The following is a 15,247-nucleotide window of genomic DNA, read 5'->3' as shown; positions in this document are numbered from 1 at the left end:
TCTAGCGCGGACGGACAGCCCGCCTGGCCCAATCAGGGGCCCTCTCCCCGTCCCGCCCCTCTCGGCGGCGGTGGCGGCCGTTCCACCGCCGGCCGCCATGGCCCTGACGGCCGAGACCGAGTCCCGGCTGTACCGCTCCCTGCGCGCCGCCGCCGGCGCCGCCGCTCACCTCGTGGCCCTGGGCTTCCCCACAGCCGTGGCCGTGCTGGCGCGGCCCGGATCCAGTGAGTGCTGGGGCGGGGCGGGGCGGGGCCGGGGGGGGCGGACCGGGCCGGGCCTCACCTCAGCTCCCCTCACCTCAGCGCCTGCCCTTCCCTTGCAGGCCTCTTCTCCTGGCACCCGCTGCTCATGGCCCTCGCGGTAAGTCCCGCCGCCCCGGTGAGCGGCCACCCGCCCCGTGCTGCCCTCCCCCGCCACCGGCACCTCCCTCCCGGAGAGGGCGAGGCCCCTCTGCTGTCCGTAGGTGGCGGGAGAGGCTGAGCCCCGGGAGAAGTGGACCCGCTGCCGGTTCTGCCCCCGGTGCCAATCCCGCTCCCACCCCCCCGCCCTCTGTCTCACAGTTCTCGTTCCTGATGACGGAAGCCCTGCTGATATTCTCCCCGGAGACCTCGCTGCTCCGCTCCTTCTCCCGCAAAGTCAAAGTGCGGGTGCACTGGGCCCTCCAGCTGCTGGCCCTCCTCTGCGCCCTGCTGGGGCTGGGCATCATCACCTACAACAAGCACCTGAACGGCAAGGCCCACTTCGTCACCTGGCACGGCCTGACGGGGCTGCTGACTGTGCTGTACGCCAGCGGGCAGTGCGCAGGGGGGGTGTTCCTGCTCTACCCCAAGCTGATGAAGAACTGGACGCTGGCCAAGCTCAAGCTGTACCACGCAACCTCGGGGCTGGTGGGCTACCTGCTGGGCTGCGCCAGCCTGATGCTGGGCATGTGCTCCTTGTGGTTCACCACCACGGTGACCAGCGTCTCTTGGTACCTTGCCATGCTGTGTCCCCTTCTCACCAGCCTGGTTATCATGAACCAGGTGAGCAATGCTTACCTGTACCGCAAGCGGAGCCAGCACTGAGGGCTTGGTATGTGTGGATCTAAACTTCCCCTGCGTGAGCCAGCAAGGCCGGGGCTTGTCCCCGCAGGCCCCCGTGGGGGTCCCCTGCTCACACAGGGTCTCCTCAGAACTAGATTTCTATCTACTTGTGTCTTGTTAGTCCTGGATTGTCTGTAGTGTCTCGTCTCTGTGGAGGAGCTACAATGTGCGTGACACCGAGCAGGCAGGAGCTGCCCATCTTGTGCCTGCCTTGGTGGTGACGTTTCCCAGCACAGGTAACGCTGCTGGTCCCCACAGCAGTTTGGTGCTCAGTTCTGGGAACCGGAGGCTTCACTCAGGATTCCTGCTCCTTTTCCCTTCCCTTACCACCCAGGGCTGCTTTGGAGCAGGCAGGACACGAGCTGTCATGTTCCTGGTGAGGAGGGCAGGGTGTCTCTGCTTGTCCTGGGAGGCTACAGCAGGCACTGCACTGCCTCTCCTGTCACAAAGGCAGCTTGGCCAGTAAAAGCGCAAGGCACAGTTGTGGCTTCAGCCATAGGAGGGCTGAAGCAGGGTGGGAGCACCCAAAGTGTCCATCCCCATGGCGCAGCTCCGCGCAGAGACCCAGGGGCTCTCCGGGACCAGTACAGAGAGCCCTGCCCAATAGCCGTGGCTCCGGGCACCCGTCACCACGCACAAATCCTTCCTGCAGGCTGGGACAATGAACCTTCAGCCTGGTGGGAGGTGGGGGGGTGTCATTTTACAGAGCAAATCACCAAGCTGAGATGCAAACCGGCAGCCTGCAAAGGTGTTTTGTCCCGCTGAGGGACACAGGGACCAACGCGAGCATGGTGGGAGCAGGGCTCGGGACAAGCCCGCAAGCCAACCTGCGAAACAGCCCTTGGGAAGGCAGAAAGCAACCTCCTTGCTTCTTGCCTCGCCAGCACAACAGCCTTCCAGCCTGCCCGACATGGGGGCAGCTGGGCGCTGTGAGACTCCATCTGCTGCAACGGCTCCTCCTTGGCACACATCCTGCTCTCGGCAGGGCCGGAGAGCTGAAAGCGGCTCCCGGGCTGAGAAATTCCTCTGTATCCAGAGCTTTTATTCAATAAAAATTTCAGGCAGCTACAGCGGGACAAGCCCTGTTTACTGCCCAGGGAGGGGCTTTTGGGGTGCAGGCAAATATCCCCCCTGCTTGCAAAGGGTCTTTTCCAACCTGCTGGGAGCACCTGGGAAGAAACCCCCTCCCCAGGCTCCTGTGCATGAGCCCCCAGGGGCTGCTCTGTGCTTGCCTCCCCTGCCCTGCCTGTGTTCTGCTGCAGGAGCCGACTCTTTCAAAGAACTCTTTTATTGGTAACGAAATGTCTGTTTTTCCCAGTTGACAAAACCTTCTTGTGTGGTCCTTTAAAAAAAATAATCACAACACCATCAACCCACGTCCCAGGCTGGGGACTGCCTGGGGATCAGGAGCTGCGAGGAAGCTGTCGCAGGGAGCATCCTCTCCATCCAGAAAAAAAAACCCACAAAGCCCACCAACACAGAGGGAGGGAAAGAGAAGGGGGAGCCCGTATTCTACCTGCAGGAAAGAAAACCTGCTGCTGGAGGAAGCAGTGAGAGCCCCACCGTAAAAATTAATTCCAGCTTCTAGTGTAATCTGACAAACGGATTAGCTGGGGAGCGGCCGAGGGCACCGGCTCTTGGCAGGGCTGGCTTTGGGGGCGGGAGAGGGAGGAGGAGAGAACCCCCCACGCGAAAGCCCAGAGCTGGCAGTGCTGCACCACCACCAAGAGGGGCTGGGCAGCCCCCTCCTGTCCCCCCAACTGACAAACCTCTCGCTGGTCACGGCGAGCTCCTGCCTGGCCAGGGGCGAGGGTCCCCATGGGAAAGGGATTCAGAAAAGAAACCTGCCAGCCTTCCTGTTCTGTCAGTTAGGGACAAAACTACCTTCAAGAAGGAGGAAATAAGTGTTGAGCACTTTGGCCAACCCCCGTTGGAGAGGAGAAAGCGAGGAAGCACCGCTGACTTTGCTCTCGTATGGGGAGGGGGCCAGCTGGCTGCACGTGGGGCACACCTGAGGCTGGATCAGCCCCACATCCCCCTCCCGGAGAAGCCCCCGCTGCTGGCACCGATGTCCACAGCCTGTCCTGCGCTGAGGGGAGCGACTTGAGGAGCCCCCGCCCTTTGTCCTGGGTGCCCGGTGCTGGCCGCAAGCGGCAACGAAGCATTGGAATGAGGTAGCCCCCCTGCCGCTGCTGCAGGAGGAGTCCCTGCTCCCCACTGAGCGTCCTGGCTGCGTGGGGGGGACATGAGGGGGGTTAGCAGCTCTCCGACGGAGATGGGGCAGGGAAGGGGGGCAGTGTTTCGGCTGGTCACAGCTGGGACGGGGCATCCTGGAAGGTGATGAGGCTGGACTCCTGGCCGGTGCTCTTCCCGGCTGCTCCCGGGTCGGGCAGCAGCGGGCTGTCAGCCTTCGCTGCCGCCGCTGTCTCCTCCTCGTCGTCCTCCATGCTAGGCCAGGCCGACTGGTCTTCCACGCGCTTCAGCCGCTCGTTCAGGGCCTTCAGGGCCAGCTGCCTGTGGGGCAAAGGCAGATGGGTGAGTTAACCCTGGCTCTGACGGGCAGGGCAGGGGTTAATGGCTCTGCTCCACCGGGTGCTGCGCAAGCCCATCCCTGGTGCCTTCCCGGCAGGAGAGGGTGGATTCAGCGGCACCAGAGATGACTGGGAGCGCCTGGGACTGCTCCACAGAAACCCACTCCACACTCCCTCACAACCCATGCAGAGTTTTCTTGCCACGTGGTGTGCTCGGAGGCTGTCAGATGGCACACGGGCCGCTCCGGGAACGGGAAGAAAGGAGTAAAACAGGGTAGGGGAAGGTGCAGTCACAACGCCTTGTCCAAATGGTCCTGCCAGGACTCAGGAAAGCCAAAACTGGGAGGGCTGGGCACGGGGCTGACTCAGCACCTTCCCGGGTGCCACGAGGATGGGTGTGGGGCTGCCACCAGTGCGGGGGGGGGGGCTGGCACTTCCCCAGGCAGCTACCATCCCCCTTCTATAGGGACACCTGACCCCAAACTCCGCCTGCCCCTTCCCCAGGATCTCCCAGCTCCTCCCCTGCACTTCCACCACTGCTCTGCGTTTGGAAGAGTGGGACAAGGTCCCATCAGCCCCTTGAAATGCTCCCCACCACCTCTGCAGCAAGGAGGGCAGCCCCTAGCAGACCCCTTGGAGAAGGCCCACCATGCACCCAAATCTCTCCACTCCTCCTTGTTTGGATTCCAAACCTGACCCTCACTGCCCATAAATGTGATCCCCGTGGAAGCAGGGCGAGCGGTACCTTCTCCTCTCAGCGTCCTGGGGGTCCGTTCCTGGCAGACTGATGGTGATGGACGACGGGGCACCCACATCGTAGCGTTTGACTGTCTTGCGGCAGACCTTCACCTTCACCAAGATGCCGTGCACCAGGTTGGCCACCAGACCCACTACGGGCTGCAGGATCTCGGGGAAGAAAGTGGCGAAGGCGAAGTGATCAGACATGTCTCCACGGCCTCTACTGTGCCGCTGGTAGAAACGGAGATAGACCCAGCTGGAGAGGAGCCCGAAGCCGTATGAGGCCAGTACATTGCTCTCGACGAGGGTGGCGAGTCGCAGCAGAGCCAGGAGAATGAGCAGGAGCATGGGGACAGCCTTCATTCTGACCTGGGGCACCTTCAGGACGGTGCTGTCCCCCATCGTCTGCTTGAGGGCCACCAAGACTCCCCCGAGGAAGCCCAGCCCACCGTGGATGCGGACGGCGAACAGGTAGGCGAGGTGGAAGGAGGCCACATAGGTGAGGAAGTAGGCGAGGGCCCCCAGGAGCCCCACCGAAATGTTCACCACCGCGAAGAAGACCAGCAGCTCCAGGGCTCCCCAGAGGGGCTCCAGCAGCCGGCCAGCCACCCCCAGCGTGGCCAGGCTGGCCGCCAGGCCCCAGGCCCGCTCCTCCACCAGCCCCTGCGTCAGCAGCGTCCAGACCCAGAAGTTGGGGGGCAGGAGGTAGCCGGGGGTCACCCCCAGCCCGTAGGCCGTGTCCAGCCCGAAGGAGAGCAGGTAGAGGAGGAGGACGGCGGCGCTCAGCGACTTCACCACCACGCTGGTGCCGGCCAGCGCCGCCAGGAAGTGTTGCCGGGCCACCGGCAGGTACCGCCGCATCTTCGGCCCCCGCCGGCGGGACGGGGCTGCCCCGCGGGGGCTACAGCGCCCGGCCTCCCCCGCGCCGGACCCCGCTCAACCCCCGACCAGGCCCGGGCCCCTCCCGCCGCCTCAGGCCAGGCCGCGCTGGGCCCCGCTGCTGGGCCAGGCCGGGCGCGGACAAACAGCGGCTCTGCGCGTGCGCGGGGCGGGGCGGGGCCGGGGCGGGCCGGCCGCGCGGGGGCGGGGTCCCGCCGCGGGGCATTCTGGGATGTGTAGTCGGGCCGCCGCGCGGGGGGCACAGGCGTGGGAGAGGGATGGGGGAACACAGTTATGGGGGTATGAGGGGGACAGTCATGGGGACGCGGACGTGGCGGGCACAAACCCTGGGGGGACGCAGGGACACGGCTGGGCCGGGCACAGCGGGGCACTCGGTGACACGGACCCCACAGCGCATGGCGACATGGATGCGGGGGCACAGGCACTAGAGGACACAGGCAAAGGGGGATGGGGGTGGCACAGGGGACATGGGGATGTGGGGAAGGGGGGACACAGTCCTGAGGGGACACGGGGAGGTGGGGGAGCACGGGGCGGGGGGGGCGGAGCTGAGCCCCCGTGGCCCCAGAGCCCCCCCCGTGCAGTGTGTGGCTGGCTGTGAACCCGCAGCTCTGCCTCTATCCCTGCCTCTATCCCTGCCTCTATCCCTGCCTCTATCCCTGCCTGTACCCCTGCCTGTAACACTGCCTGCCCCCCTGCCTGCCCCCCTGCCTGACCCCCTGCCTGTAACACTGCCTGCCCCCCTGCCTGCCCCCCTGCCTGTACCCCTGCCTGTAACACTGCCTGCCCCCCTGCCCGTGTCCCTGCCTGCACCCCTGCCCGTGTCCCTGCCTGCATCCCTGCCTGCATCCCTGCCTCTATCCCTGCCTCTATCCCTGCCTGTGTCCCTGCCTCTAACACTGCCTGCCCCCCTGCCCGTGTCCCTGCCTGCATCCCTGCCTGTGTCCCTGCCTGTACCCCTGCCTGTAACACTGTGTCCCTGCCTGCCCCCTGCCTGCACCCCTGCCTGTAACACTGCCTGCCCCCCTGCCTGTGTCCCTGCCTGCCCCCCTGCCTGTAATACTGCCTGCCCCCCTGCCTCTGCCCCTGCCTGTGTCCCTGCCTGCACCCCTCCCTGTAACACTGCCTGTGTCCCTGCCTGCCCCCTGCCTGCCCCCCTGCCTCTAACACTGCCTGCCCCCCTGCCCGTGTCCCTGCCTGCCCCCCTGCCTGCACCCCTGCCTCTATCCCTGCCTGCGCCCCTGCCCACATCCTGCCCACGTCCCTGTCCCTGACGGCAGAGGTGCAGGCAGGCCTGAAGGCAGTGCCCGGCTGGCAGGAGCACCCCGATGTCCTGCCTGTCCCCCCCCGCCCCCCCGCCAGCCCTGCCCACATACCCGGGCAATGACGCAGCCACCGCCTGTGAAGTGAAAATATGAACATTATTTAATAACTGAGTCTCTGTAATAAACCATTTGAAAATATTTTACAAGGAGTCACACGCACGATATCTTACAAATTGTCTTTTTGTTGTTTTTTTTTTTTTTGAAGTTTTCCAACTGTTCTGTACAAAAAAAAAAGAAAAAAAATTAAAACCCAAAAGAAATTAAAAATAAATTAAAAGAAAATCAATTAAAAACCCAACGCCTTTGAATAAGCAGAGAGAAGCTTTCAGGTGGGGACAGGGCAGGAGGCGACCCCGGTGGGACGGGGGGGCCCGGGGCCGCGCCGCCTCTTCGTCTCATTGGTTTTTAACTTAAAATAGACTATATATGTATATATTTATAGGTATGTATAGTGGTGGTTTTCTGGCAGAGCACCTAACTAGACTACAGAAGTACACACACTCCCGGTAACACAGAGCCATCTGTTCAAACACGGTTCCCAGAGACAGTAACCAAACACACACTGAAAAAGCTACAAGCAGAATGACCATTAATTAACCCCAGCACTAATTAGCGCCTGGCACCCTCTCCAGCCCCCCTGCTCCCCCCCGGGGTGGCCGTGCCGAGGGGGGCTCCCCCGGCCCTGGTTGATGGGGTGGCTCTGAGCGGGGTGCCCCGGGGGGGTGACGGTCCCCAGGGCTGCCTGCCCGGGCAGTGGGGGGGGGGCATGGGGGTGGGTATGGCGCACCCCCCACACCACACAGCACCCCAGGGTGTCATGACCGGGCACCCTGTGCTGGGCCCGCCCAGCCCCGTGGCACCTCTCCCGGCTGGGCTGGTGGGGTGCAGTGGGGTGCTGGGGCTGAGCCTCCCCCGCACCCAGCATTTTGTCTGGGGGGGGGGGGGGAGGGGGACGGACACCCCAGGCGAGTGTCCCATTGTGAGCCCCAGCACCTTGGGGTGCTGTAGGGGCACCTCCTGCCGCCCCATTGCTGGGTGCCCCCAGCCGGGACCTCGGCAGCACCCGGGGAGCAGCTCCCCCAGCCACGGCCGGCCAGCAGACCCCGCGCCAGTGACCCGAGGGACGGGCATGGGGCCTGGCACGTCCCTTTGGGGGACATGTGGCACCTCCTGCTCGGGGACGTGGGGCGCATCCCGCTCGGGGGCACACGGCACACCCCATTTGGGGACATGTGGCACGTCCCCTCGGGGACAGGCGGCAGGTCCCGCCGGCCAGCATGGTTTCTTTGGCAGGGCTGCCGGGGCCGGGCAGGGCTGGGGCGGGCAGGATTTCACAGTGATCTGCAGAACGGAAAAGAAACAAAATACACTTTTTTCTCCCCCTCCTTTTCACCCCAATATCTGTGCCCGAGAACGCAGGAGAGCAACTGAGCCCACAGCAGGGACCAGGGCTCCATCCTGCCCCGACGCAGGCGATGGCCGGTGTCCCCCTAGATCTCCCCCTGTCCGCACCGGCCCCGAGCCCGCAGGGATGCTGGAGCTGCCGTCCGCCCCGCACACCCGGGGGGCTGGTACCCGCTGGAACAAATAATACTGACCCGCACAGTCAAGTCAAGTCAAGTCAAGTCCTTTTTTCTTTTTTTTTTTTCTTTTTTTTCCTTCCCCTCCCCCCGCTATTTTTTTTTTTTTCTCCATGTGTCCTCGTTGCTGACAATAAACACCGCCGGTCTCCAGGCGAAAATGTCGGAAACTCGATGTAGAAAGATCTGGTTTAAAATCTTCAGGCTAAAAAAATAGGCGAGGTGGATGGGGGGGTGGGTCACGGGCGGAGGGTGCCAACGCCAGTTTCCGAGTCCGAGCGGCCGGGAGGGCACGACGCCGGGGCACCGACCCGGTCCCTGCTCTGCCGGGGAGCCCCTGCCCGCACCCCGACTCTTCTTTGGCTGCGGCATCACGGGGGTCCCCGAGCCGGCAGAGGGGACGTCGCTCCACCGGGCCAGGGAGGGGGATGGAGATGGAGCTTGAAAGAAAAGAGAGCTGGCGGGGTGGCTGGGGGGGCTAAAGGCAGGCAGCCGGGGGCAGCGGGTGCCGGCTGGCGCTGGAGTAGAGGAGCAGCAGCTGCAGGGAGAGCAGGACCCCCAGGGAGGGGGCGAAGGAAGCCCCTCGGCCGCAGTCTGAGGTATCTTCCTGCGGGGGCAAAGGGAGAGGGGCCGTGGGGTACCTCCTGCGGTGTCTCCACGCCCTAGGGGCACCCACCGCCCCCCTGCAGCCCTGCTGCACCTCCTGCCCCAGGACGTCCGTGGCACGGTCCCCACAGGAGACACCGCATGGTGCTGCTCTCCCCAAGACCCCCACGGCCCCGCTCCCCCCCTAGGAGGGCAGCCCATGGCATCACTCTCCTAGGGACCCCCCATGGCTCTGATCTCCCCCAGGCAATCCAAGGCTCTACCCCTGGCCCGGGTCCTCCCAGGGCTCCAAACCCCCATTGGGGGGGTATCCCACAGTACTGCACCCCTGGGATCCCCCCATGGCTCTGCTCCCCTCAGGGGGACACCCCATGGCTCTGCTCCCCCACAGCAGGGGCACTCATCCCTCCCTGGGGGGAACCCCTCCAGTCTGCTCCCCTGAGGACACCCCCATGTCTCTGCTCTCCCCATCCCCAGGGGGCACCCACTGCCCCCATCCCTCCCCAGTACCCCCCTCAGCTCCGCTCCCCCCTGCACCCCACGTACTGTTGCATTGTAGTCGAAGCAGATGTGGGGGCCTTTCCGGTAGCGGGGCCTGTCCACCAGCTCACACTGGTTGGGGTCCCTCGGGGGGGCTTCGCAGGTCAAGGAAAACACCGGGGACGGGGCAGCAGGGGCCCGTGGCACACCCCATGGCCACCCCCAGCCCCTCTGGCCATGAGCCGGCTCCCTGCGCCCCCGCTAGACCCCACAGGTCCTGGCCCCCCTGCCCTGCCCTGCAGCCCCCGCCTGTCCTCCCACCCCTCTGCCACCACATCCCTGGGGGATGTGGCTGGGCCACCAAAGGATACCTCTTACCTCCGCCTGCAGCAGCTTGATGGACTCGCACTGGCTGCAGAGGGGCTTGTCGGCCACCACGAAGAGCAGGTTGGTGTTGGCCAGCCTCTGCGCGTGGAACAGCCTGGGGGTGCGATGGCAGCGAGGACCCCAGTTACCCTGTGCCCCGATTTCCCCCTGGCCCCCAGCCAGGGTGGCCCTGGGGACGCTGGGACAGGAGGGCATCCCCATCCCCCATCTCATCCCCATCCTTGTCCCTGTCCCCAACCTCATCCCTGTCCTTTTTCCCGTCCCCAGCCTCATCCCCTTCCTCGTCCCCAGCCCAGTCCCAGTCCCCATCCTCAATTCCAGTCCCCATCCCCATCCGCAACCCGATCCCCATCCCCACCCTGCTCCCCGTCCCCATGCTGAGGGGCTGCCCAGGGAACTGTCACCGATGGGCTTTCAGGCCTTGGTCCCATTTGGAGGAGCCCTGGGGACACCATCACCACCCCACTGCCCAGGGGGATGCTACCGTTGCTCTCTGTCCCCCCTGTCCAGGTACCACATTCCCCCCCCAAGCACTGCACGGCATCTCCCATCGCCCCCCCGCAGGGGGCTGCACGGGGGTCTTGGCAAAGACAGCCTGCCCAGGGCGGGGACAATGGGGACAGACCCACCTGGAGCAGTTGCCACAGTCGATGATGGCGTTGTAGGTGGCGTTGACGGTGCTGAAGTAGTACTGCGTCTGCTTCATGATGCAGCTCGTCTCCCTGGCTTCCATGCTGTCCCCCGCCACCTCCTCTGCGCCAGCACAGCGCCGTGGGCCAGGGGCCACGGACCACCCCGCCACGCACCCCCACCACGTGCCCTGCCCGCCCCCTGCCCAGGGCTCCCCTGGCACTCACCCGTCTGGAACCAGCTGCTGTAGGTGAGGCCGTACAGGAACTGCTGGAAGAGGGACCTAGGGAAGGAGAGCACGGCCACATCAGCTCTCCCGGTCATGGGGACACATCAGTGTCACCCCAAGATGGAAACAGCCCCCAGGGAGGGGACTCGGTGGGACTCACCAGGCTGCGGCCGAGGTCCACCAGGCGAGGTTCAGGATATCGGCCACGGTGGGCTGTGGGCAAAGAGGGGGGCAGTGAGCCTGTGGGTCCCCATGCAGGGCACTGGGGACACCCCCCCGGGTCCCCGAGCTCCCAGACCACCCGGAAGCCACCATTCCCATGGGTGCTCACCACGAAGACGCCGCGGGGCGCAGCGCCTGTGTTGCTCTGGGCCTCGGGGGCGCAGACAGACTGGAAGTCGTAGGACTCCTTGCGTGCGTAGAAGGAGTTGTTGTAGAGGGCAGACATCAGGTTGGCGTCCACCTCGCTGAAGAACTTGCCCACCTGGAATGGGGACACCAAGTCTGCATCCAAACAACACCTCACCACGGGTCTCCCCCGGTGGGGACTTGACTGGGGCTGTGTCACACCACTTGTGACATGAGCTCAGAGGTCTCAGCTCCCTGCTGGCATCCCACGCCCAGGAGAGCTGCCACATGGGCACCACTCACCTGGTACCAGTGGTCCTCCTGGTTGGAGAGCACCAGAAAGCCCCCGTCATCGATGAGGACACAGATGAGGTCCTGGGGAAGGACGGCAGCGTCACCCACCCCGTGGCCGTGCCCAGGGCAAGGCAGGACAGGCAGGGTGGGGGGAGACGGGCAGTCAGGCAGGGGGGCCAGCATGGTGTCCCCAAACCTGGGGGCTGCTCAGGAGCATCTTGGAGCCAGGAGCACCTGCGGTGGCTGCAGGGAGCAGGAACCACCACCCACCCTGGGGAGTTTAACAGCCCCCTGTCCACGGTCCAGGGGGCAGCCCTGGGGGCTTCATCCCTGCAAGGGGGGCTGGGGGCTGGCTGAGCTCTGGGAGCGGCAGGGGGACAGCGAGGGCAGGGTGGGCAGGGGACGGGGAGCCCTCCCAGCCATCCTCTGCCTGCCACCCCCCGCTGCCCCCACCCCTGCCCACCACCCACCTTGTTGTTGGCCTCGCAGTCCATCTCACAGCTGGTCGAGGGGTCGCACTGTCAACCAAAGCCGGGGCAGAGGGACAGGTTAGCGGGGCCGTCCCCCCGCCCCAGAGCTGTCCTCCCAGACAAGAGGGGACACACGGGGTGGTGTCCCCAGGGGATGGGGACGGGTATCCCAAGCAGGGTGATGGGCAGGGCTGTGCTGGGGGTACAACCCCAGCAGGGCCACAGGCACTGTGCCCCAGCAGTGCTCCCCCAGTCACGTCCCCAGTGAGCAGAGTCCCCTCCCCGTCCCCGTCCCCGTCCCCACATCGTGCCAGCGCTGCGGGATCCCCAGGGGACATACCCGGCGGGCGCCCAGCTGGTCGCGGTCTGTCCGGTTGCTCGCCAGCACTTTGAACTTCTCAGCCCAGGCCTCCAGGTCCAGCTTCACCCCCACCACTGGGGCAGCAGGGAGATGGGGTGAGCCCACTTGCAGGGAGGGAGGGACAACAGGGACCCCCCCAGCTTGGCGGTGGGGCACTCAGCCCCCTGCCTACCTGCCGGCTTCAGCGTCTTGCCCCCGATGCTGAGCTCCACGGCTGTGCTCACCAGGATCCCAATGGTGTTGTTCTCCAGATCCAGCCCCCGGTAGCCGGCTGCAGAGGGCAGGGGTGGCATGAGGGACACGTGGGGCCAGCGGCAGCCTGTGCCACCCCCTGCCACCCCCAGCTGGCACCCACCGTCCCGGTAGGGCGGCTTGAAGATGTAGCCCTTGTTATCCAGGCTCCTCCGGTAGAAGCTGGCGTTGAAGGGCTCTGGTTCCTCCTCCCAGTCATCTGCAGCCCTGGGGGGGAGCAGCCAGGGTCATTGTCACTCAACTCCAGTCCCACCAGAGATGGCCCCGTGGGACCAGACGTGTCACCACGTGGGGCCTGGCACCCCCTGGACACTCACTTGTTAGGGAAGACGCGGGTGATGCCCCCATCAGTGGCCGCAAAGACAGCCAGGAGGCTGTACCTGCAAGGAGAGGGCCGGGCACGCTGGGCATCAGCAGGGTTTTGCTTTGCCCCTGTCCCATGCCCACAGCCCGTCTCAGCCCCCTCACCCCACTCTGTGCCGAGCCAGCACTGCCCGTCCCCCGCCACCTCGCCCCCACCTACGTGTTGAGGTCCTGGTCTTTCCAGACCCGCTCCACCAGCTGCTGCGTGATGCCCGTGTCCAGGATCAGGTTGTGCAGGAGGAAATTGTCGCCTTGGGAGGAAGATGGAGGAGGAGGAGAAGGAGGAGGTGAGGGTTGGCCCCATGGGTGCCATCCAAGGCCCCCCTCTCCATCCTGGCACTGGCATCTGCTCTGCAGCAGCTCCTGAGACCCCAACCCTGGCACGGTTCAACCTCTGCCCCATCTCCCCCCAAGCCCCCGTCCCCTCCAGCCCACCCCCCAGCCACCCCCCCAGCCATCCCCAGCTACTCACACTGCTTGGAGTCTGGGGTCACCTTTTCCATGAGGGCAATAAAGTTTTCCAGGAACTCGGTGTTGTTATCCGACAAGTCGAGGTCTTTGCAATACTCTCTGGGGTTTGGGGGGACAAGGTTTGTCGTTCGCGAGGATGGAAAAGGCAAGGTCAGTTCTCCCCCGGGGACGGCGGGGCAGGTGCCGGTCGTGCTGCCAGCACCTCGGCTTGCCGAGGGACACGATGGTGGTGACATGCCACCACTCCCGCAAGTGTCACCCCGCCGGGGCAGCCGGCTGTGGGCATCTCTGCAGACTCCCCGGCACCCAGCCCTCTGCAGCGCCGCCGGCTCGGCTGTCACACCGGCCACCGGGTCTGTCACTGCCACGGCCACCGAGGTGCCGTCACCTCTGCCAGGGCCAGGTTTGATGGATCCCAGTTTGCCCAGAGTGGTAAAACCCTGAGCTCCGTCTCTCCCCATCCTGGTGGGGCTACTGGTGGGACTGGGCGCCTCTGCCACCATACTTACCTGCGGGGCCAGGTGGGCACCACCATGCCCACCCCGCCCTGCCCCTGCGGCACCCCGGGGAGCGGGGCTTTGCCTCGGGAGACCCCGTGGCTGTGCCGGCAGCACCACGCTGGCGCTCAGCAGCCATAACCGCACCCTTTGCGTAGATAGTTAGGTGCTGGGTGAGGCCCGGCTGGCGGAGGTGGGCATTTGCCCGTGGGCATCGCTGGCCCTGAGCCCCTCCTGGGGATGGACATCCCGGAGGGTGCCGTGTCCCCGCTCCGGTCTGGGGCCACACTGAGAGCAGAGCCCTGGTCCCACTGATGCTGGGGACAGCCACGACCCCGTCGGTCACCATAAGGCTCCAGATGGATGGCACAAGTTAGTGCCACCCTGGGGTGCCGAGAGCCTCAGCGGTGTGACTGCAGGCAGTGCCGGGGGGGGTCAGGGCTTCCCCTGCTCACATCCCCTCTGCCGAGCTCCTGACTCTGCCAAAAACCTCGTTAAGAGGACAAATTCCAGAGCAGAGGGTGGCAGGGAGCGTGCCCACGGGGCAGCCAAAAAAGCTGGGGCCCCCCGGCCGGCCTGGCCCAGCCCCCCTGCCCCCTGCTCGGGGGAGCAGCCACCTAAATATCTACACCGACACGCACAGATACAGGTACTCACACACCCACGGGGGACGGGGGACATACGGTTTCTGAAAATTTCCAGTGGCCCGTGGGCACGGCAGATCATACAGTCGCCCTGGGTGCCGGGCCCCCTCCCCGGGCACACGGCTCCCCCCCCAACGCCCGCCGGCACCGCCTGGCACCCAGCGCAGGGGGGTGCTCACACAGCCGCTCTTGGGGGGCACCGGAAGACTCGCCTCCATTTCCAAACTCCCCCCGCTCTTCTCTCCGTCTGCACCAGCCGCGGAGCCCCACGCTGGACACTGACCCCCATCCCCGCAGCCTGAGCGGGGCAGGCGGGGGGCAGACCCACTCCTTGGGCCTCAGGCTCGGCCATCGCCTGCGTATCTATTCCCTTAACACATTTACGGGCCAATTTTTTACTAACAGGGTTTTTCTGTCTGTCATTAATACCCTGCTTTGGCTCCCATGTTTCCCGGACCTCACCCCCGCCGTCCCGTGCATCGCCCGGGGGCCAAGTCCCCCCTGAAAAGCTGGGGCTGCTCAATAACTGTACATTTTGGGCTGGTTTACCCAGAATTAGTGTAAGTGAGCGACGGCTGCTGTAGCTGGGGGGGGTGTACCCGCAGGTGGCACAGGCGGCTGCGCTGCAGCCTCCACCCGCTGCAGTCCCCAAGAACCCCAACGATAAAGCATCTCCTAGCGGGGCGTTTAGCTGTGATGATGATAAATAAGTACATATAGGTGATTAGCTAGTAATGTTAATTAGGGCTGGTCAGAGGTTGCACCGCAGCGGTGGGAAGGGCAGGGTGCCCTCAGAGCTGCGGGGCTCTCCGAACAGCCCGCCGAGGGACAGCCCTTCGTCCCTGCTAGGTGACCAGACTGGGTGGCACGGCCCAGGGGAGGGGACACGTCTGTCTGTCCGGGGGCTACTACGCTGTCCTCACGTCCCTCTTCACAGCCTGTGGCCAGCAGCTTCCCCAAACCCATGGGGCATCCCAAATTTGAGCCGAAGCCTACCCTTCCTTCTCCTTATCCCCCCGGCCCCGTGGCCAGCGCGACTGTATGATGCCACCGCCGGCCCCT

At 65.0% G+C, this 15,247-nt stretch overlaps 3 protein-coding genes across 5 annotated transcripts in view; 1 reads left to right on the top strand and 2 right to left on the bottom strand.

The window, feature by feature from the left end:
* The first annotated feature begins 15 nt into the window (after positions 1 to 15).
* On the top strand, positions 16 to 2,152 carry LOC134521554 (transmembrane reductase CYB561D2). Of its 2 annotated transcripts, none has more exons than XM_063348133.1 (3): positions 16 to 224; positions 323 to 360; positions 561 to 2,152. In XM_063348133.1, exons 1-3 carry the CDS (start codon positions 98 to 100, stop codon positions 1,062 to 1,064), a joined length of 669 nt encoding a protein of 222 aa, XP_063204203.1. In that variant the 5' UTR covers positions 16 to 97; the 3' UTR covers positions 1,065 to 2,152. The 2 variants fall into 2 exon arrangements, with proteins under 2 accessions (XP_063204203.1, XP_063204204.1); XM_063348134.1 differs by having other exon boundaries at positions 92 to 224; positions 303 to 360.
* A 202-nt stretch (positions 2,153 to 2,354) lies between these two features.
* On the bottom strand, positions 2,355 to 5,387 carry TMEM115 (transmembrane protein 115). Its single transcript, XM_063348132.1, has 2 exons — positions 4,359 to 5,387; positions 2,355 to 3,596 (listed from the first exon to the last, which is right to left on the bottom strand). The coding sequence occupies exons 1-2, from the start codon at positions 5,210 to 5,212 to the stop codon at positions 3,392 to 3,394; spliced, it is 1,059 nt and encodes a 352-aa protein (XP_063204202.1). The 5' UTR covers positions 5,213 to 5,387; the 3' UTR covers positions 2,355 to 3,391.
* Positions 5,388 to 6,684: 1,297 nt separating this feature from the next.
* Positions 6,685 to 15,247, bottom strand: part of CACNA2D2 (calcium voltage-gated channel auxiliary subunit alpha2delta 2) — a 226,952-nt gene continuing 218,389 nt past the window's right edge. For both annotated transcript variants that reach the window (XM_063347779.1, XM_063347780.1), the window contains 15 exons: positions 13,046 to 13,143; positions 12,734 to 12,824; positions 12,528 to 12,590; positions 12,314 to 12,417; positions 12,131 to 12,229; positions 11,938 to 12,032; positions 11,598 to 11,645; positions 11,137 to 11,208; positions 10,817 to 10,969; positions 10,646 to 10,698; positions 10,484 to 10,539; positions 10,256 to 10,379; positions 9,611 to 9,720; positions 9,306 to 9,394; positions 6,685 to 8,760 (listed from right to left, as the gene is read on the bottom strand). In XM_063347779.1, coding sequence (XP_063203849.1) covers positions 8,632 to 8,760; positions 9,306 to 9,394; positions 9,611 to 9,720; positions 10,256 to 10,379; positions 10,484 to 10,539; positions 10,646 to 10,698; positions 10,817 to 10,969; positions 11,137 to 11,208; positions 11,598 to 11,645; positions 11,938 to 12,032; positions 12,131 to 12,229; positions 12,314 to 12,417; positions 12,528 to 12,590; positions 12,734 to 12,824; positions 13,046 to 13,143 — 1,384 coding nt within the window. In that variant the 3' untranslated portion in view covers positions 6,685 to 8,631. The remainder of the gene's footprint in view (positions 8,761 to 9,305; positions 9,395 to 9,610; positions 9,721 to 10,255; positions 10,380 to 10,483; positions 10,540 to 10,645; positions 10,699 to 10,816; positions 10,970 to 11,136; positions 11,209 to 11,597; positions 11,646 to 11,937; positions 12,033 to 12,130; positions 12,230 to 12,313; positions 12,418 to 12,527; positions 12,591 to 12,733; positions 12,825 to 13,045; positions 13,144 to 15,247) is intronic.

Source organism: Chroicocephalus ridibundus, chromosome 10, assembly GCF_963924245.1.
Source record: "Chroicocephalus ridibundus chromosome 10, bChrRid1.1, whole genome shotgun sequence".
NCBI lineage: Eukaryota > Metazoa > Chordata > Aves > Charadriiformes > Laridae > Chroicocephalus > Chroicocephalus ridibundus.
Note: the sequence above shows the minus strand (reverse complement) of the source record. Positions and strands in the feature narration are given on the sequence as shown.

Bases quoted from the DNA above. Each gene is read 5' to 3' on its own strand.
- LOC134521554 (XM_063348133.1), top strand. From the start codon at position 98: ATGGCCCTGACGGCCGAGACCGAGTCCCGGCTGTACCGCTCCCTGCGC. The intron at 225-322 runs GTGAGTGCTGGG...CTTCCCTTGCAG, and splicing joins GCTGGCGCGGCCCGGATCCA to GCCTCTTCTCCTGGCACCCG. The intron at 361-560 runs GTAAGTCCCGCC...TCTGTCTCACAG, and splicing joins CGCTGCTCATGGCCCTCGCG to TTCTCGTTCCTGATGACGGA.
- TMEM115 (XM_063348132.1), bottom strand. From the start codon at position 5,212: ATGCGGCGGTACCTGCCGGTGGCCCGGCAACACTTCCTGGCGGCGCTG. The intron at 3,597-4,358 runs GTACCGCTCGCC...TTTGCCCCACAG, and splicing joins CAGGACGCTGAGAGGAGAAG to GCAGCTGGCCCTGAAGGCCC.